This window comes from Petaurus breviceps, unplaced genomic scaffold, assembly GCF_028583685.1.
Source record: "Petaurus breviceps papuanus isolate PSGF00001 unplaced genomic scaffold, PetGlider_PUasm1.0 379, whole genome shotgun sequence".
NCBI classification, from domain to species: Eukaryota; Metazoa; Chordata; class Mammalia; order Diprotodontia; family Petauridae; genus Petaurus; species Petaurus breviceps.
In genome coordinates, this window is record NW_027186303.1 from 2,035,150 (window position 1) to 2,062,416 (window position 27,267).

At 43.6% G+C, this 27,267-nt stretch overlaps 1 protein-coding gene across 1 annotated transcript in view; it reads right to left on the reverse strand.

The window, feature by feature from the left end:
- Positions 1-437: 437 nt before the first annotated feature.
- ALDH1L2 (aldehyde dehydrogenase 1 family member L2) overlaps positions 438-27,267 on the reverse strand; it is a 60,726-nt gene continuing 33,896 nt past the window's right edge. Inside the window, exons 11-23 of the mRNA XM_069099394.1 lie at positions 25,575-25,694; positions 23,527-23,654; positions 18,904-19,054; positions 18,539-18,609; positions 18,340-18,445; positions 14,998-15,085; positions 12,212-12,305; positions 11,248-11,347; positions 9,409-9,507; positions 6,656-6,821; positions 4,995-5,100; positions 2,316-2,515; positions 438-988 (exon numbers count right to left, since the gene is read on the reverse strand). Coding sequence (XP_068955495.1) covers positions 933-988; positions 2,316-2,515; positions 4,995-5,100; positions 6,656-6,821; positions 9,409-9,507; positions 11,248-11,347; positions 12,212-12,305; positions 14,998-15,085; positions 18,340-18,445; positions 18,539-18,609; positions 18,904-19,054; positions 23,527-23,654; positions 25,575-25,694 — 1,485 coding nt within the window. The 3' untranslated portion in view covers positions 438-932. The remainder of the gene's footprint in view (positions 989-2,315; positions 2,516-4,994; positions 5,101-6,655; positions 6,822-9,408; positions 9,508-11,247; positions 11,348-12,211; positions 12,306-14,997; positions 15,086-18,339; positions 18,446-18,538; positions 18,610-18,903; positions 19,055-23,526; positions 23,655-25,574; positions 25,695-27,267) is intronic.

A 27,267-nucleotide genomic window follows, 5' to 3' on the forward strand; every position in this document is an offset into this window, starting at 1 on the left:
AGCTACAGGCTTTAACAGGTGTCGGTAGGAACTTCATAAATGTCTGCCGAATGAAGGAATAAAAATGCCTAAGGTGAAGGGATATCTGTTGATGGAGATTTCTTTCTGGGATGGCCAGAAGGAGGGGGAAGACTCAGGTGACCTGGGAAGAGAAAGCAGCAGTGTCTTGGCCTCTGGAGAAGGGTGCCCAAATCCCAAACCCTGGACAGTTGGGAAGAAGCATGTGGTTGGGTCTCCCACCCTCTGGGTCCTATGATGGAGGGAGGCATTGATTTGTTATCTCTCAAATATCAGCCATGAAGGGAGTTTGGAAAGGACTTTGGAGTCAGGAAAGGCCTGTGATTTGTCCCCAGGGACCTGACAACTTACAAGATGGCAGAGGATGATACCCAGGCAAAAGATGATGTCACCGTGGAGTGCTCAAGACAACAAAGATATTTTGATTTCTGGGATTATATGATCACCATTCACATTCTTTATTACTGCTTGTTAGTACCAAAGAGGTAAAAAATACTTTTAACAACTTAGTGTGTGGATTAGATTCCACAATCTGTACATATCATACAAAAGCGATACTAAAGGCACTTTGTCAATTGGTCAACAGTTCTATGGTACCACAGATCATGAATGAATAGGAGTGAAAAAGGCTGGATTGGTTTTTCAAATTCAAAGAACTTGAAATCCCTTAAAAATGTATTTAATGTACAACCTTGTAGAAACAAAATTGCTGTAGTTGGTTATCTAGTGTAAAAATATTCAGGGTCACACCCATGCAGATGAACAGGACTGTAATCATAGGAAATTTGTCTTTCTTTTTTTTTTGCTGGTTGATTATGTTTGTTCCAAGAGTACTCCCAGGAGTCCTGTCAAGTGCTGAGTAGAGAACACAGTGATGGGGACGCCTCTAGAGGGGTTTTGGAGCCCACGGTGATCTAATATTCCAGAGTGACTGCCTTTGTTTTCAGGTACTCATGGAGAGCCTCTTCACCTGGAGGGGACAATATCAGTTAGTGAAGATGTATACTGTCTGACTCTCAGATAGGTACTATGTACTTCTCTGTGTAAAAAAAAAAAAAGATGGTGGAAGGTAGGGGCAGAGCAGGAAAAGAAGGCTTCCTTCAGAGCTGCCCCAGGACAGCTTTGAATCAAGATGCTTCTTCCTTCTCTCCCCTCTCCATCCCTAACTTCAGGCTGTATGGTGATATCTTTAGCTTGTTACAGTATAGGGCACGAGTTTTTTGCTTTTTTGGTTTCCTGGCCTCTCTGGCAGCCAGTCCAGTGAAGCCAATGGACCCTTTCTCAGAATCATGTTTTTAAATGCATAAAATAAATACCGGAGATTACAAAGGAAATCAATTATATTGAAATAGGGTTACCAAAGTATTAAAAACAAAACAAAGCTTCCAGGTTATGGACTCCTGGTCTAGGTTGTTCTTAAAAGTCAGGGAATCCATGAGATTAGGATCTTGGGATCACTGACTTAGAGCTGGAAGAGGCCTTGGAAGCCACTGAATCCAATTAACCAGTGGGAACCAACAATACCCCTTTTACAGAAGAGAAGTTGTTAAGATCTTCCTTTCTTAGAACTAAGCCTGATTGTACAGGATACAAAGAATATTAGAGGAGCAAATTATCATGGGTGACAGCAGCCTCCTCAGAGCACGTTCACATAGCACATTAAGATTTACAAAGTACTTCAAAAAAAGAAAAGCATCTCTAGAATGCAGAACAAATGTAAATTATGCTGAAGAATAGTTTACTGTGCTCAGGGAGGAGCAGCCATCTCAGTAAAACATGGATATCTGTTTGAGTTGCATCAAAATGACTTCGGCTGAATGCAAACTGGCTTTTGTAGAGGGCGCAAGGGGTGGTAATGCACTGTTGGAGTTGAGTTTGGGACACTGCGACCTGCCAGTCTGGTTCACAGTCAGTTGACTCAAAGCTCCACATGGCGATCAATATTTACTCCTGGTGCCTGATTATTGCCCATGGCCATTCTTCTTTTTTTCCCACCTTCCCCATGAAGCAAGCAACACAATGCAAATGGCAAAGGGCAAGCTGAGAGCCAACTTAAAAAAAAAAATTTCTAGTGTTACTATATCCAAAGCAGATACAGTCTTTTCGTCTTAAAGTTTACCTTGGGCTTAAAAAATTGACATTTCAGAATACCTATAATCCTCTGTATGACTTTCAACAGAGCTTCTTCCTAGCTTGGTGCAGAAGCCCTTAGAAATGACTCTAAATTTTCTCAAAACAGACTTAGAGTCTTCTATGACAGGCTAAGTGAGGGTTTCGGAGCACAAATATAGCCTTACCCAAGTCTTTGCCAAAACCAGATTGTTTCACGCCACCAAATGGGGCTGCCACATCAGTCTTGTTGTAGGTATTGATGAAGACCGTCCCTGCTTCCAGCTTTTCACTCACATACATAGCTTTGTTTATATCTCTTGTGAAAACCCCTGAAGCCAGGCCATACTCTGTATTATTTGCTTGTTGCAACACTCCATCAATATCCCTGTAAGATTTTTTTTTAATCACTTTTTTTCATTAAATATAAGCAACACATTTGATGTCATCCTCTTAATGTTTTATGCAAGCTGTTCAAGCAGTATAAACTATGAAAACATTTTATAAATGAAATTTACTACTAAAAAACTCCCAAGGTTACAAGGCATTCAAGGGATAGGGACTGGACCTGAGACTTCATTGCTATAGGGAGTTTCAAGATGAGCAAACTCCCTCTATTAATGCAGGCCGGCACCTTGGCTGCAACTTCCAGTCTCAGCTACATGGAGCATTGAGGGCTTTAGTGATATGCCACGGGTTATCTGGAGGTGTTGGAAGTGGGATTTCCACCCACATCAGCTCCCATGCATTCAAGGTCATTGAATATCTGGGCCCCAACATAGTAAGACTATCAATGGTATGTATTACCTAATGAAACACTCTCCTCACAATACCCTGTGAGGGAGATTTTCTCTCATTGCCCCTCCCTGTGAAACCTCCCCTTCAGGCAAAATGGCCGACTCACTTTCCATGGAAAATCAGGTCATCTCTGCCTGTCAGGATCTAGAGGGGATAAGATGTCTCCATAGAAGAGGGACTGACTGAAGAAGGGAGCGGTTACTTATGGGAAAGGTCATAAGACAAAGGGACATAGTAGAGGTCACACAGGAGCTGGGTTTTGGAGAAAGGGCAGCACAGAGATGGCAAAGCGCAGATCAAATGCATGGAAAGGACCTAATTAAGTTTGACTGGAATGCAGAATATAGAAAAGAAAGAATGTGATTAGACAGGAAAGTTCAGCAGGATCCATTTTGTGGAGAACTTTGAATATCAGGTTATGGAGTTTGTCTCTTACTCAGCAAGTCATGGGAAATCCCTTAAGGTTTCAGAGCAGGGGGATGGGTCAGTGGTAGAAAGGAGGGTCTACAAAGAGAAGCAGAGTTAGGTGACATGGTGGATAAAGTGCCAGGCCTGGAGTCAGGAACCTGAGTTCAAACCCAGCCTCAGATACTTCCTAGCTATGTGACAATGGGCAAGTCACTTGACCCTGTTTGCCTCTGTTTTCTTATCTGTAAAATAGGCTGGAGAAGAAATGCCAAACCACTCCAGTATCTCTGCCAAGAAAACCCCTAATGGGATCACAAAGAGTTGGACATGACTAAAAATGACTAAACAACAACAACAACCTACAAAGATAGAGAAACCAAGCAGGGCATTAAAAGAGTCCAGAAGAGCATCAGTGAAGACCTGAACTAGGTTGGTAGCAGTAGGGATACAAAGCAGAGAAAGCAGAGGCTGGGTCAACCAGGACTTGAAAACAGGTTGGATGTAAAAGGTAAAGGAGAAGAGAGGACCAGATGGTAACTGGGAATAGTGATTCATCAGCAAGGTGGGGGCAGACTTTGGCTGGTTTTGAATACAGTGAATGTGATGGCAGGACAGCCTGGCAGTTCATCCAGCTGATCGCTGGATGTGGTGGTTAACAAACTAGTAAAGGGGAAAGGGAGCAGCAAGGAGACAGAAAAGGCCAAAGTTAGAGTCTTGGGGCGCAGCCACATCCAGGAGCTGGGAAAAGGAAGAAGAGTTGGGCAAGGAGGCAGAAAGTGAACAAAGAAGTGGGAAAACCTGGGAATCCAAAGACAAGAATGGTTGGTGATAGCAAATGCTGCCAAAAGACCATGGAGAATGAGGCCTGAATTGGTGATAAGTCATTACTGATTTGGGGAAGGGCAGTAAGAGTGGAATAGTAGGCTAGATACCAGAGTACAAGAAGACTAAGGAGTGAATGGTGAGAGAGAAGTAGAGAGTGAGTAGACTTATTCTTTCTGGGAGTTTGGCAGTAAAGAGAGAATGATGAGTTGAGGAAGGCAGCAAGATCCAGGCTAGGGTGTTTGGGGGGCTGGCTGAGACCTGAGCTTATCTGAAAGCAGAAGAGAAAAAGCCAAGAGGAGAGAGAGGACACAAAGGAGAGAAGGGATAACTGAAGGATCCAGGGAGACAGGAAGGGCCAGGAACAAGGGCACCACTCTGGGATGGAGAAGGACCAATATCCTAGTAGAGGAGAAGGAAGGAGGAGACTTGGGCAGGTGGGGTATGGAGGAGGGAGCTCACATCATCCATCCTTGATCTGTTCAATAAAGCAGGAGGTATGGTCATCTGATGAAAGAGAGAAGGGAAATGGGAGTGATGCTGGGGAGGTTGTTTAAGAATTTAAGGTTTAAGTCTGGAAATGATGTGGTGAATCTGATGGAGTGATGACGAATAAACCCTTCCCTGCATCAGTCAGTGTTGGGGGAGGTCAGAAGGCCTAAGTCTGTGGTTGCCACTGTCATCATGGTCTGATTTCCTCCAGCAGCCCTTAGTGACGGCCACCGTCATGCTTGATAGTAGAAGCCTTTGCCACATAAATTGCCATGTGTGAATAATACCGTGGCAAAGAAAAAAAAATCAAATTAAAATCTAAATTTAATTGAAAACAGCAAACATACCCATTTTTGAATTTAGAAATGACCATAACAGGCCCAAAAGACTCCTCTTTGGCAAGGTACATGTGGTCTTCAACATCTGTGAACACAGTTGGCTCCATAAAAAAGCCTAATTCAGAAAAAGGGATATATAATTATCAATATGGCCTTAGTAATTCTCGATTTACTTTCTTCCAATTTAAATATAGTAGGGGTCATTAAAAATACACATCTTGCCTTTTTATTTTCTTAAAAACCATTTCAATATTGTGTCTCATCTGAAGTTTCACCTAAGAACCTCCCTCAATGTTTGGGGCCTCCTCACCCTGAAAGATATAATATCCACTCCTATAGCTTTCCCTTCCTACAGCCTCCCCCTGCCATGCTGGCCCCCCTTTCCTTCCATTGGCGAACTCCTCTTAGGGCTGCTATTTTGGGGAGGGGGGCGGCCAGGCTGGCCAACAACCTTCATTCCCTTCTTTGCTGTGCATCTGACTTTCTGTACTTTACCAAGCCCATCCCCACTTTGTGCTGTCTGCTCTCCCTGAGAGCAGGGACTGACTTTCTTTCTGCCTGTGTTTGTACCCTCAGTTCCTAGCCCAGTGTCTGGCATCTCTTAAGCTCTTAATCAATGCCTCGCTAGGGTGGTAAGTGTCATATTAATGCTTTCCAGTCCATCACAAAGATGTTGGGCCAATTCTATCTCCCAAGACACAAGCCTTATTTTTTTTTTTTTTAAGCAATCAGGGTTAAGTAACTTGCTCAAGGTTACACGGCCAGTTATTTCTGGGTGTGGTGCTGAGTGTCCAAGCCCGAGATTCGAACTCCAGGTTGTCCCAACACTGGAGCCGGTACTCTTACTTGCTGAGCCACCTGGCCACCCCTAAGCAATTGGGGTTAAGTAACTTGCTCAAGGTTACACGGCCAGGTGTTTCTGGGTAGGTGCTAAGTGTCTGAGCCCGGGATTCTATCTCCAGGTCTTCTCAACATTGGAGCCGGTGCTCTTACTTGCTGTGCTACCTGGCCACCCCAACACAAGCCTTATTTTGAGAAACAGAACTTTATTTTTCCTAGGTAATAAGTCTCAAGATGAAATTTCAGAATGCCCCAAATCATGTGTGGATGTTACATGGCAGTTACCAGTTGTTGACAGTCAGGAAGTAGAAAGACCCCTGGATTCAGAAAAGCTGGGCTTGATCTCAGTTCTACTACTTATGACCTGAGTGACTTTGGGTCACTCACCCAGTCTAAAGCTTAATTTCCTGATCCATAAAAAGGAGGAGGCTGGGCTACATGCTTAGAGTCCTTTTCAGCGGGAAACCCCCTGTTCTTTATGTTTACATAGCGTTTCACAGGCTCACATTCATTGTTTTATTTGAGATTCAAAACAAGCCTGTAGGGTGGATGAGATAAAGAATCATTCCCCCAATTAAAAAAAAAAAAGATCATGAAAACTGTATCTCCCACACATTAAGTGACATGGCCAAGAGGCGAGAGAACAGAACTGAAAAATCAAGTCAAGAATCCACAAAGTTTCCCTTATACCATGAGCACACCATAATTTCTGGTCCAGACGTGACATGGCTGTGATTAAGTGTTCATATCCATTTCACATTCAGGAAAAAAAATTGCTTTAAAAATCTGGCCTATAACTAAAGCCAAGGCAGCACAGTGGTTGTTATTACCAGGCCTGGGGACTTGTCTTCCTCCATATACCAAAGTGGCTCCTTCTTTCACCCCCGTTTCACAGTACTGTAGAAGTTTTTCCAAGTGGGCCTTGTGATTCTGGGGGCCATGATCTGTGGATCTGTCCAGGGGGTCACCGATTTTCATCTTTTTGATTTCTTCTACCTGTGTATCACCCACAGTTCATCAAACACAACTTACAATTTATAAAACACAAGCTATGTAAGTTCCTCTGAACTTCAAGCCTTTAAGATAAACAAGCTGTTGTTTTTTACTAACACAGAACACCAACAAAAGTACATTTCCATCAGACTATATGGTAGAAATATTTTAGGTCTGGTACATACCTCAATGCTGAAAAATCTAAAGTAATAATAGTGATAGTTAACATTTATACAGGGCTCATTGTGTATGTTAATTGCTTCATAATTATTTTATCTAATCCCCACAACAACTCTGGAAAGTAACTGCTATTGTTATCCCCATTTTATAGATGAGGAAACAGAGGCAAACATGGGTCACCCAGCTAGTAAGTGTCTAAGGCCACATTTGAACTCAGGTCTTCACAACTCCAGACCAAGCATCCAATCCTCTTTGCCACCTGGCTGCCCCTCTGTAATGGCAAGCATAGAAGTCGTTGACACCTTGTTTCAGCTATTGAATTAACACCTTGTTTCTGTTCAAGTTTCTTTTGAGCCTTGTATCAAGTCTGTTAAGAAAGAGAACATGTGAACTGCACAACTTATGAACCCTACAACTCATGAACTCCTGCAACAGGAAGGGGAGGAGCTAATGGCAATATAAGGAGAGGTCTTGTTTAAACACAGCAGTACTGAGAAGAGGGCTCTTGTGGTGGCAGAGTCAAGGAAAAAACTCGTGTTATCCTGGCACTCTGTTTGTCTGCTCTGTCTGTGCTGATTTTTGTATGTGATACTTTGTACAGAAGCCCTGGGACCTTACTGGAAGCCTTGAAAGAGGATTTTCTGGTTATATGTTTACAGAAGTCCTGGAGGAGGGTTTTGGAGGTCCTGGGACTTTACTGATGATTTGTGCTGATCTCTTGGACCTTGTTTGTGGGTCTGTGTTGATTTCTATGTTGATGATTTGTGTTGAGTTCTCAGACCTTGTTGGTGGGTCTGAGTTGATTTCACAAGCAGATGGTGCCAGCAATGTGGATGAATATTATTGTGGCTCTGTCAAGCTTTGTCTTCCCAGAAACAAGAACTGTGAAGGACTTGAGGTGGACTGGACACTGTAAACTTCAATATGTAACAGGAACTGGATGAAGAACTGGACAAAGAACTGGACAAGGGACTGGGAGCTGCCTGCCTTTGAACCCAGGTGACAGTTGGAGCTGGAACCATGGAAGAGGAACCATGGAAGCTGAGAGCCAGCCTCAAGTCAAGCTGAAAGAAGACTTTATTTGGATACTGTATACTGACTGAGATTATGATTTACCTAGGGGTAGAGAACTTTGATTTTTGTACTTTGTGATTGACTAAATGAATGTACTTTGTTTAAAACTATGTGACCACTTTGGTGAAAACTATGTGGCCATTTTAGTGAGAAGTTGTTGAGTTGTGACATGGTGAATGCTGTATTTTGATTTTCTGTGATAAGTTATGACATTGTGATTGCTGTACCTTGATTTTATGTGAATGTTTTTCTCTGATTTGTTATTGAATAGAGTTCACTATACTATGTAATCAGAACTTTGAAAGCTATTCACAGTAGCAATCCTCTGGAAAGCTGCTCATGCTTTATACCCTCTGGCTTCTATATGACACATAGTTGACATTATCATGGCCTTAATGGGTCACACTGTACTAACAGTGTGAAAAGCCTTGACCACTGAGCCAGTCTCATCAAATGTAGAATAAGGGTATTGGATCTAGAGGAATTTTTAAGATCTCTTTAAGGTTCTTAATTTCTGGTTCTCAAAGAAATATTTTCCAGTTTCTCCCTTATGTTTCAGAACCACTTGTGTTACTGACTTGAATTATTTGGTTTAAAAAAGAAATACACATATAATATAGAACAAGATTTAAGAAATACAAACCCCTAAGCAGACAGCTTAAGTAGTATTAATCACCGCTTAAGTCAATTTGGGCCTTCCTTCCTTTCTACTTTATAGAGAGAAAAGTTACATAGGTTTTTGTGTGCTTGTTTGTTTGTTTGCTGTTTTTTTTAAATACATGATATTTTAAGAATAATTAAAAAAAGAAATACACAAGTATAAGATAAGGGAAATATAGCTGAATAATAATAGTTCATGTGAAAAGACATAGGAATTTTAACAGATGACAAGCTCAAATATGGTTCAAAGATGTGGCTGCCAAACAAAACAAAACAAACTCTAGTATGATCACAGGCTTAATATCAGAAATCCAGTGTCTGGAAGGAGGGACATGGTAGTTCAGTTGTCCTCTTATCTTGGTCAGACCACAGTTTGGGTTTTTTCTTAAAATCTTGGTATCATATTTTAAAGATGGAATTATAAACTGGAGTGCATCCAGTGGAGGGTGACCACTATGTTAAAAGAACTCCAAACCATGCAGTGCCAAGAATAGTTGATAGATGTGGGAATGGGGCAACTAGGTGGCGCCATAGTGGATGGAGTGCCTGGCTTGGAGTCAGGAAGACTCATCTTCCTGAGTTCAAATCTAACTTTAAACACTTATTAGATCTGGGAATATTTAGCCAGAGTTAATGATATTTCTGTTGAATTCAGAGAACATTTAGGATGTCTTACCACTCGTTTCACAAATTCATCATGAATGGATTCTTCTACAAATAACCGGCCTGCTGCAATACAATTCTCTCCCTTGTTGAAATACACAGCTCCCATGCCCTTTGAAAAAAGAAAAGAAAGGCCTTTTTAAAACTAAGGATGCTTCCTTGAAGCTATATGTGGGAATCTGCTAAGTATTTCTCTGCTTACACCACAGCTATTGTGTTAGCTATTAATTAGATGGGGGCCTAGAAACTACATTAGGCTATTTATTCATGCCCCGACACATGGGTTATATTTAGAGTTATATTTTCCCTTACTTCCTTTTCCCCTTTTGCTCATTAGCACTTCTAATATTGTTTTTGATAACTATAAATGCAGATGACCATTCATTAAACTTTGGAGAGGCCGAATTTTACATTCACAGAGGACCACATATGAATGAAATAGGAATCCTTGAAATATTAAGATACACAGTGAAACAAATTATGTAAATGATGGTGTCTTTTAAGCCATGTGAGTTTAGAAAGACAAACTGAGGAGAATTCTGATTCTGATTTCAAACTGAAATCCAGTAATATGTTTAAGATAAAAGTTGCCCAGAATGGCAAGATTTTCAAATATAGTGGAACTCAAGGTGTTAAGATCCATTTTCTAGTACACTTCCTCCAGGAAGTCTTCCTGGACAAAATAAAAAGAAAACATAAGACTCCTTGACCTTTCGTATGCTGATGCCAAACTCTTATGGCTTGGTCCTTTGGCTCTCTGCGGCCTATGTTGTCTGCTTTGGATTGCAAACCACTTGAGGGCAGGCATGACTTTTCAGAGGGCCATTGTACATTCTTGCCTCAAGTCCATGTGAATTTTAGATTTCTGATGGTCAGCAAAAGCCATACAACACTGGAACCTTCTTAATTCAGAGTTACATTTCCAAGGTTAATCTTACATTCATTTATCATGAGTAATTCTGAGGATGGCTGTTTATTTAATGAACACCTGCACTGGGACAGGACTCGATTAAAAACACATTCCTGTGAGCAGTGTGTGACAAGGGGACAAACTTCTCTCCCTTCTCATGCCTTTGCAATCTTTTATTTCTTCAATACTGTTTCTGCTTCTCAGAGAGTCCCTTGAGTATACAGTTGTGAAACCCTGAAGTGAGTACAGATATACCAACAAGCATTATGAGTTAGTACACATACCTATCAACAATGTGCAAAAATGACATATTTTTGGATTTACTGCAATACTGGCCCCAATTAAATCAATTTTCAACCTTCTTCAACTGTTAAGACTTCTTTAAACTGGGACATAGTCCCCGAGCAATACTGGCCAGTCAAGACACCAGAGCAGGGATGGATTGGCACATTTGCCCAATTTAGTCAAAAGGTTGCTCAGCACTGGAATAGCAGAAGATTGCCCAGACCCTCCCAGGGCTAAGAAGAGGGGTAGCTCAGAATCTCTGCTTCAGCAGATCTCTCAAGTTTTAACTCACCTCTCTTTCTAAGGAACCAAGTCTGTCTATGAAGGCAAAGAACACACCTTACTAATTCAATATAGTGCCTTCTCCCCAAGAAAGCAGTATTCACCAAGCCTATGGATAAATGCTCCCTGGGGATAAATTAAATACTATACTGACTGCTTCCAAATCCCATTGCTGCATAGATTTATACACAAGTTTAGTGAGGACAAATTGTATCTGGAATGGAAAACCAATTTTTGAAATCTTCAAGAATGAACTTTTTTAAATGGTCTTTGACTCCCACCCAGTGGAAAGCACATGTCAAGTTAAGCCCTTGAAATGCAGTCAGTGAAGAGGCAGCCTAGACGACAGGTTGATTAAGATTGGTCCCCTCTTACCATTCTCACAGCTTTGTCAAGTTCACAGTCACTGAATATGATCAGCGGGGACTTGCCACCAAGTTCAAGGGAAACTTTCTTCAAGTTACTCATGGCACAGCTTTGGGGAAAGACAGGGAAAATGAACATTTCATACCAATCAGATCTTTCTTCCATCTCATCCCTTAATTTAGTTGTTGGGGGAAATGGTAACTACCTGACAGCTAAAGCTTCAGGACAACTGGTGTGACAGAGGCCACGTGCATTAGCATGAGCACGAATTTCCTGAGACCCTGGACACCTGCAGTCCAAGGCTTTGGCCTCTCATTTCTTTGCCCTGAACCACACTTTCCCTTTTCCATCCTCCTCTGGGTTCACCTTTGCATTGAAGTCACTGGGTATGAAGGTACATAGAGGGGCTGCCCCCTTTCCTCTGAGTCATAGCCTGCTACACTGAAGGCCACAGGAGGGAGGGACTGGTTCTATTCTCTGGCCCTCTTTTGGAGAGCTTATTAAAGAAACAGCCCAAGGAGATGTGTATAATCTGATCTAGCTGGTTAGAAGACAGGAGATGGAAAGAGAAATGGACTTCCTCTCTGAACTTGAAAAGATTCAGTGGGAGATGCTGAGAAGTGGGGAGTACACACAACATACATGATTACGGACTGGCTATGGAGCACACAGCAAACTTGTCTGAGTGGTCTAAGAAAAGGGTTTTTCCAGTAGCCCTGTTTAGACAGAGTTTGTGTGGAGGGTGGCCCTTGGCTCTTAGTTGTAGAAACAAAAGGATTTAATAGACCAGAGGCCCCCTGGGACTCCAGAACATGAAGGTGCTGTGTAGCGCTGTCAGTGGGCAGCTGGCAGCTGCCAAGGGGCCCACAAAGGCTCTCTCTCCCTCCTGCCCCCGTCCAAGCTACACCAGCCAAAGGGGCGACTTTAATGCACTTGGAAGACAGGTGACATTCCTGCTAGTTGGGCATCCCACCTCTTCATGATCTGTTTGCCAACCGCTGTGGAACCAGTGAAGCCAAGTTTGCGAACATCTGGGTGTTCGGATAGGTACTGTCCAGTTAGGCCACCTGCGGGATGGGGAATAGAACCTAAATTATAAAGTCATCCTTAAATTCTAGTTAGGGTAAAAAGAGATCTGAGTGAAACCACAATTTAAATAAAGTTAAAGGGGTGGCTAGTTGGCACAGTGAATAGAGCACCGGCCCTGGAGTCAGGAGGACCTGAGTTCAAATCTGGCCTCAGACACTTAACACAAAAAACTAGCTGTGTGACCCTGAGCAAGTCACCTAACCCCAATTGCCCTACCTTTCCCCCTCAAAAAAAAAAGCAATAAATAAATAAATAAAGTTAAATCTGGGAAACTTGAACTAATGTTTTTCTACAAGACAAAAAATAAAGGGAAGAGAACATACTGAGAACCTGGTTGCCTGAAATGACAAACTTTTTGTTTGCTATGGAAACTTATAATTCTTCTGGACTATTCTACCCCCAAAAGTTTCTAAATTGGATGTTATTTTCTTTTCCATTTTGCATTTAGATCAGATTCCTGCCTCTAATCTCAGGACTGGGCATTTCCAAACTGGAGCAGGTTCTGAGAAGGGTGCTCAGAGGGCTGGTGAGGGGCCTGGAGACCTAGGAATCCATCTATTAAAAAGCATTGTCTTGTCTTATTGTCATTCATCCTTCATTCTCAAAGAGGAGCAGTTACATTGAGAGTGATGTTTTGACTTGAATGTGAATTGGATATAAGTGAGGCGGAGTTGTGCAAAGTCGTTAGCCTCATTCTCTCCTACTGGGTCATCAAAGTCCAGTGGCAGGACAACATGGCCCAGGATGTAGTGACCACGGCCCTTTTAGTGTACAGCATGTTATAGTGCCCAAGAGAGCTGGAAAGAACTGAGTTCAGGTCTTCCCTTTGCATCATATTAGCTCCATAACCTGAGAAACTCACTCATCCTCTCCAGCAGCTTTGGAAGATGCTGTCCAGCACAGGTAGAGGGAGGAAGTTTCTTCACCCAGTAGTTCCTTATACAAGTGAAATCCTGGGTCCAGACCTTATCCCTAGCCCCTGTGAATTGTTGTTTAGTCATTTGAGTCAGTGTCTAACTCTTCATGACCCCCTGGTCATGGGGCAGGGTTTTCTTGGCAAATCTGTTGAAATGATTTGCCTTGATTCACTGAAGAAGGAAATGACCAACAGGTTAAGTGACTTGCCCAGTCACACAGCTAGTAAGTGTCTGAGGCCAGATTTGAACTTAGGTCTTCCTGACTCTAGGGCCAGGTCAGCACTCTATCCATTGAGCTTAGCTGCCCCCTATGAATATCCCTTATGAATATATTCTGTCAAATATCATGTACCTTGAATGAACAATCTCCATTCCACGATAGTTATTTTGAACTTTAACCTCTCAAATTAAACTAGATGAAGATGTGATTTTTCCTGTTTTTGTTTTCACAAAAATATTGACTTAGAAGTAAATTAGAAACAACTTGCCTTTGAACAAAGGACATGATCTTAACACTGAGTTCATCACCACATAGTAGGCAGTTTATAATGAATTGCAATTTAGTAAGCCAAAATGACAGGTACTGCTATTCAAAGTAAACAAGCCTGATCGGCTGTTTGTTCTTTTGGAGAAAAACAAAACTCATTTCTCTCTGGAAAAGTGGAAAAGGGAAGAGCATTTGATTTCCCATGGGCTGTCTGTAAGGTCTCCAGCTTCTTGGCTATGAACATCCCCAGGGTTGCCTTTTCTCCCCTCTTGTTAGTAGCAGAATGAGGGGAGAGCAGCAGTATTAGTGGGCTTGGGCTCTGGAGAAGACCCAGAACAGAACAGTCGGCACCATTGGATCTGGGCCAGCAGCGTTAGAACGAGCTGGGTCAGAGCTTCACTGCCCTGTTCCTGTGTGACTCCGTGAAGAGACTGGCCAGAAAGAGTCACAAGGAGAAGTGAGACAACTGCCATCAATTTTATAGTAAATGTGGTCATTGAAGCCTTAATGTTAAGGGAGGTATGTTTATTATGCTATAAACTGAATGAGTTTTCTTCTTGTCTTGGTGGTCCTCACTTAGGTTTGAAACATTCTGGGTACGAATTTTCACTGGTGAAAATCTAAAATTAATGTTTAACAACTGACTGTCCAGAAAAAAGAAAGGACCCTTGATGGCACTTTTAAGTGTAATTTTCATTATTAACATTTCCTCCATCACTTTTTTTTTAAGCAATTGGGGTTAAGTAACTTGCTCAAGGTTACACGGCCAGTTATTTTTTGTGTGGATGCCAAGTATCTGAGGCTGGAACTGATCCCGGGTCTCCTGACACCGGGGCCAGCGCTCTTACTCACTGTGCCACCTGGCCGCCCCCACCTCCATCACTTTCTTAAGGCTAGACAATCAGCAAAACTAAACATCAACCCCTAGGTTGTAGCTGCTGATTTCTAAGGTTTAAATGCTCACACTGAAAATTTAACAACCAGCTCTCCCTGGTACAGCTTCCTTCCTTCTCCCCATTCTGTGGCATTTCTGTAGGTGTTAATGAGTAAACTGTGCTTTGTATCTAAGTCTTGTGGTATTATTTCTTTGGCTTCTCTTCTCACCCACTGTTATGGCAATACTGAGCTCTCTCACAGCAGTGGGGCCCTTCTCCAGCCCTACTTTCCCACATGGGATTGCTCTGCACGGTTACAAGAGGAACAAAAAGCCTCCACTGGCCCCGTCCCATTCCTTATGGCAAAATGACTGGGGAAAATAGGTTTTACCTGAGCCAGGGATGATGTTGATCACTCCCTTTGGAAAGCCAGCCTTAGCGGAGAGCTCTGCAAACTTTAACGCTGTCAGAGGTGTAACCTAAAGAAAAACGAGTCCATAATTGGCTGTGACCGTCCTGCTCTTCAGGCCAAGCCAGACACAATTCTAGGAAGTTCTACCCCAAACTGAGCACCTCTGGGTTCTGCCACACAAGTCAGAGGGACAAAAGCAACAACACAAGGAGATATCGTCACCTCCAGCAAGGCCGCTTCCTCAGTTAAAATCTGTCTGGGGGCTGAGGTATCCAGTGGAGGCAGAAGGGCCCTAACAGGTCAGCGACTCCAACCGATTGGTGTTACTGAGCTGAGGGAGGAGAAAAGACTTAACTAATGGAGTAAAGGTAGCAGTAAGAACAGGCCACCTTTGCAACACAGCACTTCAATGTTTATTTAAAAAAACAAACAAAACACTCCATCACAAACTGGTGAGAGGTCAAGAAGACATTAAGATTCAAAGCCAAGAAATGGAGTTGGGGCACACCTTCCAGCCCAGCACTTTTTCCTACTGTAGTAGGAATTATCACTTTAAGGTTTGCAAAGAACTTGACAAATATCATCTCATTTTATCCTCAAGACAACCCTGGGAGGAGATATGTGCTATCAATATCATCATCTTACAGATGGGGAAACTGAAGCAGAGAGACGCTAAGTGACTTGCCCAGGGTCATGCAGTCAGTAGGTGTTGAGAGAAGGACTTGAACTCAGGTCTTTCTGGGCTCCAAAGCTGGTGGTTCTCAAAGTTTGGTCTAAGGACCCCCCAGGGGTCTCTAAGCCTCTTTCAGGAATCCTGCAAAGTCCAAACTATTTTCTTAGTAGTACACTCCCCTTCAGGGAACCTGGCACACACGAGGGACTTAATAAATGCTCACTGATTGACTTAACCAGCCTGTCAGTATGAGTGTGCATGTGAGTGGGGGCTACACTTGCTTTATAAAAGGAAGAGGTACAGATTTGAGGGATCTTGGGGTACCTGGATATGCAGGATGTTGTCTTCATGAGGACTCAGCAGCCTGAGGGATTAGCTGAGAAACTTGTTTACACAAAGGAAAATATAAGACTGAGGGCCTGGAGTCAGGAAGACTTGAGCTCAAATTTATCCTCTGACACAGATATGTGATCCTGGGCAAGTCACTTCACCGTTTGCCTCAGTTTCCTCAACTGTAAAATGGGGACAATAATGGTACCTGCCTAGCAGGGCTGTGATAAGGACCCAATAAGACAAAAACTGTAAAGCACTCAAATAAGCACTATATAAATGTCAGCTATTATTATTCAGAGATAATTTTTTTTTCCATTTCAGATGAGCTATGTAAGCAGGGAAAAACTAAATGGAAGCAGAATGCCTATTGTTTAGGGGACAGGACAGTAAGGAGGTGAATGGACAAGCTATCTGTGCTAATGGAGGAGCTCTATCCTGGTCACTGTAAAAGGACACTGGGTTTAGCCAACTGAACCTGACAAGGAAGGTGGCCTGGATGGTCTTGGGGAAATGGCAGAGTTGTTTTAATGACTCCCAGTTTCTCTCTAAAAAAAATTCATCTTTTTAATACTAGTATTATTGTTACTTTTTAAAAATGTATTTTACTTCCTTCCCATTACATGTTAAAACAATTTTTAAACATTTATTTTTTAAGTTTTGAGCTCCAAATTCTATTCCTCCCTCCCCTTCCCTGAGATGGTAAGCAATAAAATATTATTTTAAAATTAATTTCTGAATAATAAAAATCTATTTCTTTCTCTCCTTCTTCCCCACCATGGTAAAAAAAACAATGGGGAGGGGCGGCTAGGTGGCTCAGTGAGTAAAGCGCCGGCCCCGGAGTCAGGAGAACCTGAGTTCAGTTCCGGCCTCAGACACATAACACCCACACACAAAAAACTAGCTGTGTAACCTTGGGCAAGTTACTTAACCCCAATTGCCCTCCAAAAGGCAAAAAACAATAATAATAATAATGGAGAGAGGGAGCCACTGTTGTAACAAACATGGACAATCAAGCAAAACAAATCCCAACACTGGCCGTGCCTCAAAAAATGTAGGTCTCCTTCTGCTCTCTCAGTCTGCTGAGGTGAGGCAGACTGGAATGCTTGAGGTGGAAGGAGCAGGCAGGATGCAGGATGTGGGAGAGGAGGTGAGGTGCAGGGTGTGACCAGCCAGAAAAGTGACCAAAGAAGACTGCACTGAAGCCACCACCAGAGATGGGGTTTCCACAAGGCAGCCCCAATTAGCCTGACATTCCAGAACAGCTCTTCCCCTCCCCTCTCCTATTCCCTTTGCTTATTTGTATGATAAAGGCACCTCCGGACTACAGGATATCCCAGGCATTTCCATAAGATTATATTTAAAGCAGACTTATTAACCTCCACCTCCTAGGGGAAGCAGGCCCTCAGGCAGGCCTCCTATGTGGGGGAGAGCCCACTGGGACTCTGCCTCACAGGGAGCAGGCTGCTTGGGTACAGCACCCCAATAAAGGCCTCTCATTAAGTTGGAGACTGTCTGGGTGACTTCTTTCAGGACAACAGAACCTACACTGTCTATTACTCATCATTTCAGGTGGCACCCCAATATTCTTGGGGTTCACCCTGAACTCATTAAGTCCATCTGTGTCAGGAGGTGGGCAGCAGGCTCCCTCAGTGTAATACCCAATTGACCTATAGGGCTATCATATGGCTGGGAGTTATGTGACATTGCTTCCACCAGACCCCACACTCTTCAGCGAGAGCCCTCTTTAAAGCTTTTCTTTGACCAGCACAGGACACTGTGAGCTGTTCTGCCTCTTTTCACCACTAGATTAGCACTGCTGGAAAATTTGAAAATATATTTTGTGAAATGAAATTGGGAGAGAGAAAGAGAAGGGAGATACAAGAGATGGAGTAAGAGAGGAAGATAGACGGAGGGGAAGAAGGCAGAAGAAGAAGAGAGACACAGAAAGAAAGAGAGGGAGGGAGGAGAGAGAGAAATGCACATAAGTGGGGATCCTAAAATAAATTCCTTAGAAGAAAGCTGTGGCTATGCCAGTGGAGAGAGAGGTAAGAGCTGACACCGTCCTGGAAAGGTTGTAGGACCCTATGAAGAGCCTTATTTGAAGACCATCCTGGCTAAATATGGAGAGAACCACACCAAAAGGTGGGTACCACGTGACATTTTGTCTAGAGAATCTTGGTAGCATCTCCTCAAGCATGAAAGGATTGTAGCTTGCATGGGTGAGGGAAGTCCCCACCCCATGACTTCACTGCTCTTTTCAATCATGGAAGCATGAGACCAGAATATCTGCTGAGCCTCCCCCTTGCCTAGGTTACCTGTGCTGGCTTGAGTACCAAGGTGTTGCCTGCTGCCAGACATGCTGCACTCTTCCATGCCAGCATCATTAGGGGATAATTCCAAGGAATGATGATTGCACAGACACTACAGAGGGAAAAAAATCAAAACATTAAATCACTCAGTATGGACTAATTGGAGAGACCATGCATACAAGTCACAAAAGAAGCCCCTTCTCACCCTAGAGGCTCTTTCTTGGTGAAGGTCAGATTACGATTTGGGCGGGCTTGGTTAATTGGGATTGTTGAACCCTAAAAAAATAACAAAAAGAGATTTGATACCAATGCAAGGACACGAACTCCACTTTCTAGAAAAGTCCACCTCTGTCCTGCCATCTGCTCACTGCTATGAAATGGTGAAGTTTTACTTCTTGAAGATCATAGTGGACAAGAGTGATAAAAGAAGGGATTGTGACCTTCTGACCTCAGTCAACCTGGCTGCCCACTGTGAAGCTCTGTGATCACAACAACCCCCATGATACCCAGACACTCAGGGGTGCATTTCTGGAGGGGCCCAGATGCTGAGACCAGTGAATTTGAGCTTGCCTGGATTTTGTCACACCAGCCTGCAAAGTATCGGAATGTCTGCACAGACATGCCAATGTGGGTCTTCAGGGCCAGGGTGTACACAGCCCCTGAGTCAATGGTCTCGATGGTTGCCAGCTCTTCCTGATGTTCTTCCATCAAGTCTGCAAGTCTGTAAGACACGGAGCCAGGGGCAAAGTGGGCTGGAGATGAGTCATCATTTCCACTCATATCACACACACACACACACACACACACACACACACACACACAGAGTAATAGCTATTGATATGGCTCTGTATCACACTTGTTAGAAACCAGATGAATACAAACCTAGCAATTATACAAAATTAAATTGTAAATGTGAACTTAACTATGACCATATAGAAAGTTTCATACCAAGACTACAGGCAGGCCAGTGACAATTTATTCTTTCCTTTTTTTTCTTCATTTTTCAAATGCTTTATTAACTTCTGATTTACATCATTCATTTCTGCCAGATTTTGAATTATGAATTTTCTCCCCATTTTTCCCCTACCCACCGCCCCAAAATAGCAGTCCCACAGGATATCCCCTCCTCCAATCTGCTCTCTCCCATATTTCCTCCCATACACCTTTCGACTTTTCCAGTGGATCTCTATGCCCCAGGGCCTATATATCTTATTTCTCAATTACATGTAAAATAGTATTAATAATAGTATATATATATATATATATTAAAACATTTGAGCTTAAAACTTTGAATTCCAGATTCATTCCCTTCCTCCCTTGTCACCCACCCTTACTGCGAAGATAAGCAGTTCAGTACAGGTTGTACATGTGTGGCTAATGCAAACAATAACATAGTAGATATGTTGTAAAAGACTGACTATATTTCCGTCCCTCCTATCCCACCTCCCACTTTTTCTATTCTCTACTTTGATCCCGTCCCTTTTCAAAAGTGGGTGCTTCCAACTTCCCTCCCCCCCAGCCTTCCCTCCCTTCCATCATCCCCCCTCTCATCTCCTTCCCCCCATTCTCCTATAGGGTGAGATACCCTATTTAGTGTGTATTTCATTCCTTCCCCAGGCCAAATTCAATGAGAATAAGGTTGACCCATTCCCTTTTGCCTTCCTATTCTTCCCCTCCATTGTAACCATTTTCCCTTGCCTCTTCTATATGACATACTTTACCCCATTCTGTCTCTCCCCATCTCCTCTCATTATATTCCTCTCTTACCTCTTAATTTCACCTTTTAAGTATCATCCCTTCCTATTAAATTGGTCCTGTGCCCTCTATCTATGTATAGCTGTAAACATATATACACACATTCACATATGTATTCATATGCCCATATGCTCTCATATATAGACATATATATTTCTATTCCCTTCAACTATTTTCATACTGAGAAAAGTTTCATCAGTTACAATTATTGTTTTTCCATGTAGGAATGTTAATAGTTCAACTTTGATAAGTTCCTTATGATTTCTTTTCCCTGTTTACCTTCTCATGCTTCTCTTGCTTCTTGTATTTGAATGTCAAATTTTCTATTCAACTCTGTTTTTTTCAACAAAAATGCTTTAAAGTCCTCTATTCCACTGAATGACCATATTTTCTCCTGAAACATGATACTCAGTTTTGCTGGGTAGGTGATTCTTGGTTTTAATCCCAGCTCCTTTGACCTCTGGAATATCATATTCCAAGCCCTTTGATCCCTCAGTGTAGAAGCTGCCAGATCCTGGGTTATCCTGACTGTGTTTCCACAATATTCAAATTGTTTCTTCCTGGCTGCTTATAATATTCTCTCCTTAATCTGGGAATTCTGGAACCTGGCTATAATATTCCTAGGAGTTTTCTTTTTGGGATCTTTTTCAGGAGGTGATCGGTGGATTCTTTCAACCTCTATTTTGCCCTCTGGTTCTAAAACATCAGGGCAGTTTTCCTTGAGAATTTCTTGGAGGATGATTTCTAGGTTCTTACTTTGATCATGGCTTTCAGGTAGTCCAGTAATTTTTAGATTATCTCTCCTGGATCTGTTTTCCAGGTCAGTGGTTTTTCCCATGAGATATTTCATATTGCCTTCTATTCTTTCATTTGTTTGGATCTGTTTAACAGCATCTTGATTTCTCATAAAGTCATTAGCTTCCATTTGCTCCAGTCTAATTCTAAAGCAATGATTCTCCTCAGTGAGCTTTTGAGATTCTTTTTCCATCCGGCAAATTCGACTTTTTAAGGCATTCTTCTCCTCATTGCCTTTTTGAGCCTCTTTTGCCATTTGAGTTAGTCTATTTTTTAAGGTATGATTTTCCTCAGTCAGGCTATTGACTCTCATTTTGTAATTTTCTTGCATCATTCTCATTTCTCTTCCCAATTTTTCCTCCACTTCTCTTATCTGCTTCTTAAGGTCCTCTATGGCCTGTAACCAGCTCGTATTTTCCTTGGAAGCTTTTGGTGTAGGAGTTCTGATTTCACTGTCTTCCTCCTGTTCCATGCTTTGCTCCTTTTTGTCCCCAAAATAGGAGTGTAATGTTGGAATCTTCTGTCTGCTTTGTTTCCTTTGCCTGGTCATGTCTCCCCTCAGTCACTTGACCCCTGGGCTTTTTGCCACAGTAGGACTCTGCCACCAGACAGGGGAGCTTTCATCCCAAACACTGGGGTTTTCTCAGCTGCCGGAGGTATTAGTTGGGAGCCCTTGCTGAAGCCTCCACACACTCTGGCAAGCTGGACACACACCCCAGGACCTTCACCCTAGGCTGCAATCCAGATCCAAGAAGGTTAAAGCAAGAGTGATTACCCCTCAGACTGGTCACTTGGTCCCCCTACACTCTGCAGGCCAGGAGCTGAAGCTGCCATGTGGCTGCGGCTGCCCTGGCTCCTCAACTGCTTCTTGCCCTGGGGACAAAAGCCGAGACACTCCCAACTATTGGGTCCCAAAGTCTGCACTGCCCTGACCTCTTACTTTGTCCTTCACATCTATGTGTTGATAAATCTGGAGATGGCCACAGCTGCTGGTGATCTAGAATCCCTCCAGCTGGTGGCTGGTCAGGCCCCCCTGGGGCTAAAACCTCTGGCTCGTGGGTCTGGCCTTGCCTCCCAGAGTTCTGTGCTGGACGATTTCTGCCGGCCTGCCAGGCTGTCCTTGGTGGGAGGTTAGATTCTCTGTGTCATTTTGTGGGTTCTGCAGCTCCAAGGTTTGTTTAGATTTTTAATTTTTAATGAATTGGGTAGGGTGGAAGCCAGAGCCATGTGGAGATCCTGCTTCTACTCTGCCATCTTGACTCCTTTTTTTAAATTTACGACAATTTATTCTTTCAGGTACACTCAGGAATAAGTATGCATTAATATGAAATGCATTTATTACATCAGAATGGGGTGGGCATCTCGATGTCTCTGACCGTCAGATACAGGCTCAGAGTTTATTTGTACAAAACCTACATTCTGACTACACTCCCACTCTTGGCAGAGAAATCACAATAAAAGTGATTAGGCAAAGAGAAGTGTGGTAACAAGTTAATCTTCCAAAGGACATCATGGTCTTGTGGAAACTACTAGATTTGAAGCCAGAAGAAGATTTGAATCGTGACTCTCTTACTTCCTCCCTGTCTAGGACTCAGTTTCCTCATCTGTAAGGTGGGGGGGAGTGCACTAGAAGACATGCAGCCTCTGGGATCCCTTCTAGCCCCAGATCTGTGTTTCTGAGAGTGAAGGAGTGACTCTGCAGCCATTAGACCTGGATTCCAGTCTTGACTCGGAAGTTTACTCCCTAAGCTTTGTGACATCTGGGGCAAGTCTTGACCTGAGCTCAGGTTCCTCTTCTGTAAAATGGAGATAATGATTTTTATGCTGCCCACTGATAGGAATGTTGTGAGGATGATGTTTTGTAAAAGGCAAGCTGCTAAGTGTAACGTGGGTTATTATTCTAATGGAAGAGAATGAGCAGGGACTATTTTTTGGTTTGTTTTCTTTATATTCCTAGAACTTAGCTCAGGGCCTGGCACACAGTGGGTGCTTAATAAATGTCTGCTGACTATGTTCATTTTAATAGTTATTCTTGGGTATGGACCTGATTTTTCCCTTTTAATAAAATCTCACTGTAGCACATTCTCAGGGTAACCCATTTCAGACAAATGTGATAAGATCAAGTTAACACAGGTGTGTTGGGTTAGCCATAGGCACACCTGGGAAGTAAGCCAAGTGTGTCTTTGGCCTCCAGCCCACCCCTACTTCCCCATCTTCTGTCCTCTGGGGCTCCTAGTCCCAACCCTAACCAGAATTGGGATAGGGGGAGGAGAAGGAAAGTTGCCATCCTCTGAAAGCTCTTTGGCGTGGTTTAATCTGGGCCTGGGGCTGGACATTTAGCTTCAGAATGGATGAACAGATACACAGCCTCTCCTGTTTCTCTGTGGCATATGCAGGGTATGCTCCTTGCTGCCCACCTCCCCCTTCATTCCCAAACTTCATCTCCCACCCAAGGTCCATTGTGTGATGCAGACCTAAGGAGAAAGCTGTCTTAGCAAACTGTGATATAAAAACAGAGATTGCACAGGTAATGGGATAATGTAGATAATAGGGAGAAATATTCTGGAGGGATTTAAAAGAAAAAACATCTTAGCTAATACCCCAAGGCAGAGAAGGGGTGTTTCGCTGTTTTTTTAAACACACCTGTACATTAATCTCCCTCGTTCTCTGGCATTCATTCTTCCCCATTCACCGTTTTCAAAGGCGTCTTTAGCAGCTGCTACTGCTTTGTCAACATCAGCCGCTGAAGCGTAAGATACTTTACATATGGTCTATTTCAAGACAATGAAAGTAGATTAGTTTTAAGGGAAGTTATCAAATTGTTACAGTCAGAAGTTTGATATTTTGAATACTTCCAGAGTCTACAAGAGTGCCTTGTAAAAGTCTAACACTCATTTTAAATATGCTTATTTATTTTATAACAGTATTCATTTATGTTAACAGCATGTACTAACATTGGACAAAAGCTAATTCATTTCTAATCCCACCACTCAGGAAAGTACCAACCGTTTCAGAAAAACTCCGTAATTCTAACTATGAAGACCCCAAGTGGTGCGGTCACTTTTCCCTTTATGCTGTATTGGAGCAGGAACATGTACAGGAGTTGCTTTGGCTGCTCGATGTCACGTGACCTTACTACTCTCCCTGAGCTCCATGTTCCTTCTCTGTAAATGAGGAACCACCTACTCTAAACAGAGTTCCTGACCTCCAACCCCCCCTGCCCCTTCCTCATTTGCTTTTTCTGCTGAGTGTTTTCTCCTTTCCTATCTCCCAGGCTCATGATGTCAGAGACATCCTAGGCCCTTCCCTCCACCCCAGTGCCCACGTCTGGCCCAACCATGTCATGTCTACGTCCAGAACATGCGAGCTGGCGCCCTTCTCTCCCCTTGGTCCCACTGCTTCTTGCCTGCCCCCACCTGTCTTCCTGCTGACCTCCAGTCTCTCCCCAGTCCAATCTAACCTCTGTATGGCAGCCAAAGCTATCTTCCTACAGTACAGGGGTGACCCTTCTCACCTCATGTCTCAACTACTGCAGCCACCTCTGGCTGGCCTCGTCTCCGGTCTCCTCCCACTTCTGTCCATCCCTGGCTCAGATGTGAAGATGGCCTCCCTACAGCATGGGTCTCGTGGGTCTATGGCGGCACACTGCAGCGGCTCTGAGGGACTCCCAGGCTTTTCCCCTTCACTCTACTGCCTGGTGACCTGGCATCCTGGCTGCTCTTTACCCTGCCTGGCATGCTCCCCCTCCTTGCCTCCCGCACTGCTGAAGGCCACCCTTCTACAAGAAGCTGTCCCCAATCCCCCTCGGTCTTAGTGCCCTCCTGGGATTGCCTCCAGCTTGTTTTATCTGTATCTCATTTGTGCATTGTGGTTTGATGCCGTCCCCTCCATTAGACTGTGAGGCCCTTGGGAGCAAGGTCTGTTTTCCCCTTTCTTTTTATCCCTAGCACTTAGCATAGTGCCCAGCAATGAGGAAGTCGTCAGTCAATAATCCTTAATTAAGTACCTACTGTGTGTCAGGGGCAGCTAGGTGGTGCCATGGTGCCTAGAATGCCAGGCCTGGAATCAGGAAGACTCATCTTCCCGAGTTCAAATCTGGCCTCAGACACTTCCTAGCTGTGTGACCCTGGGCAAGTCACTTAGCTCTGTTTGCCTCAGTTTCCTTATCTGCAAAACGAATTGGAGAAGTAAATGGCAAACCACAAGAAAACACCACATGGGGTCACAATGTGTGAGACACAACTGAAAACGACTCAACAACAACCACAATAGGTGCCAGGCACTTTGCTAAGCTTTGGGGATTCAAAAAGACAAAAGATGCTTCCTGTTTTCCTACAAGAAATGCTCAATAAATGCTTGCTGACTGACTGACCATTTCATCCTCCTACTCAAGGACCTCCAGCAGCTTCCTATTTTTTCTAGGATAACAGAAAGCCCCTTGTGTGGAGCCTATCGAGCCTGTCATGGCTCCCACCTGCCTCTTCCAGGCCCAGCCAAACTGGCCTGTGTACTCTTCCCCATACAGACCATTCTCAAGTTAGACACCAAGGCCTATCTCCTGGGACTCATTCAAAGCCACCCCATCTCTGGCCCAGGCAGCGGTATGGATGGCGGCTCCTCCTGACGGACGCAAGGCCTGTCTCATGGCTGCCCATGAAGCACTCAAGCTGTGGCCCGGAGCAGTGACTTACAGATCCATTGGTTGGGTTGATGGTTTCGTAGGTCTGCCCATCTTCAGCGTCCACAAACTGCCCGTTGATGAAACATTGATGAGGCATTTTCAGGGTCATATTATTGATGTCTTTTGAAACCTGAGAAAGGCCCAGATCAGAAGTTTCAACAGATGTTCATACTTTCCTGCTCAATATAGAAACAACAGCTGCCGAGGGAAACTCTGTGTGAGTGCAGGGAGGGGAGCTGGGTTCACGTTGTTCTAACCTCTATTGCACAGTGTGTCAATCAGTCATCCAAGACATTTCCTCAGGAAAGATGAGGAAATGATGAGGACTTTCAGGTGCTTGGCTTGGCTCTGTGCTAAGGAGCTGGGTTCCAATCCTGTTGCTGCCCCTTTACTACCTGTGTGACCTTGACCATTACTTATCTGAAAAACTGAGAGGGCTAGATTGGCACACTAACAGACTCCCAGGTTCCTTCCAACTCCTAAGTTATGGTCTCAGAGTACTTAAAGTGAGGCTCTTCCTGTTTTGAAGAGGCTGTGGGTTTCTTTTTTTCTTTCCCAGGTTATAAAAGAACATAGTGTCACGAAAAAGTGTTTAACCCAGATCATGATGTGAATTCAGAGATCATCCAGGCCAACCTTCTCATTTTATAGATGAGGAAACTGGGTCTGAACCTCCCTGGAGGCATGACCTAGTCTAAGTCTCCTCCAGCCTCCAGACCTCAGTTTCCTCATCTGTCCAACTCAGGTTGGACCAGGCTTCTAGCTCTGGAATGAATGACTCAAATCCTAATGCGTGGAAATGCCGCCCTCTAGTGGTCGCATGTTTTGTGCACCCAAGAGTTAGACTACTTTTGAGCCCTGAAATCCAAGGCTCTTTAAACACTAATTGATGTTTCATGAATCCCAGGCCCTTTTTCTTTCCTAACGTCCCTTTCCCTCTTTCTCCTGCCTTCTCATCCTCCCTCTGTCTCAGATTTTTCTTTTTTTCTGCTATTTCAATGGTGCTTTCAGTGGGAGACATAAAAGGAGGGGGGAGATTTGTGTGGAGTTTCAAATGGCAACATAAGGGTCTTTTAGCCTAATGCTGGCAGCAGATCCCACCTTCTTGTAAACATTACTTTCCCACCCAATGTTCCTGCTGTGTTTAGGGCAGTGGTGTCAACCTCAAATAGATTCGTGCAAGCTTCAAACTGACTTAATTTCAAAATGTAACATTCTCTGTTTTACAGTATTTTTGTTTTGTTAATTATTTCCCGATTACATTTTAACCTGGTTTGGGCTGCACTCGGGAGTGTTGTGGGCTGTCTGCGGCCCATGGCCATGCACTTGACACCTCTGATTTAGGGATGATGGAAGAAGATGAGTGTAGACTGCTCTACACTGGGTCAAAACACAGCCCGTCTTCTAGGCTGTGGAGCCTCTGGAGCCAATACTGGTTGCCACATTTCAGAGAACCACAGAAGGTCAGAGGTGGAAGGGATCCCAGAGGCCACCAAACCCACCTTGTACCCGACACCAAGACCCCCTCCTACCCTCCTAGAGGCAAGGGATTGCACAGGTTTTGTTTCCCAATCTACCTGGCGTAACTGAGGGTCACCCATCCTCCCAAGACGGCTCATTCCACTCCACTTCTTGGGCATTTCCCGCAAAGGAATAGGCCTCGCTGTACCTCCTAACTATGGCTTCCATTTCTCCCCATATGA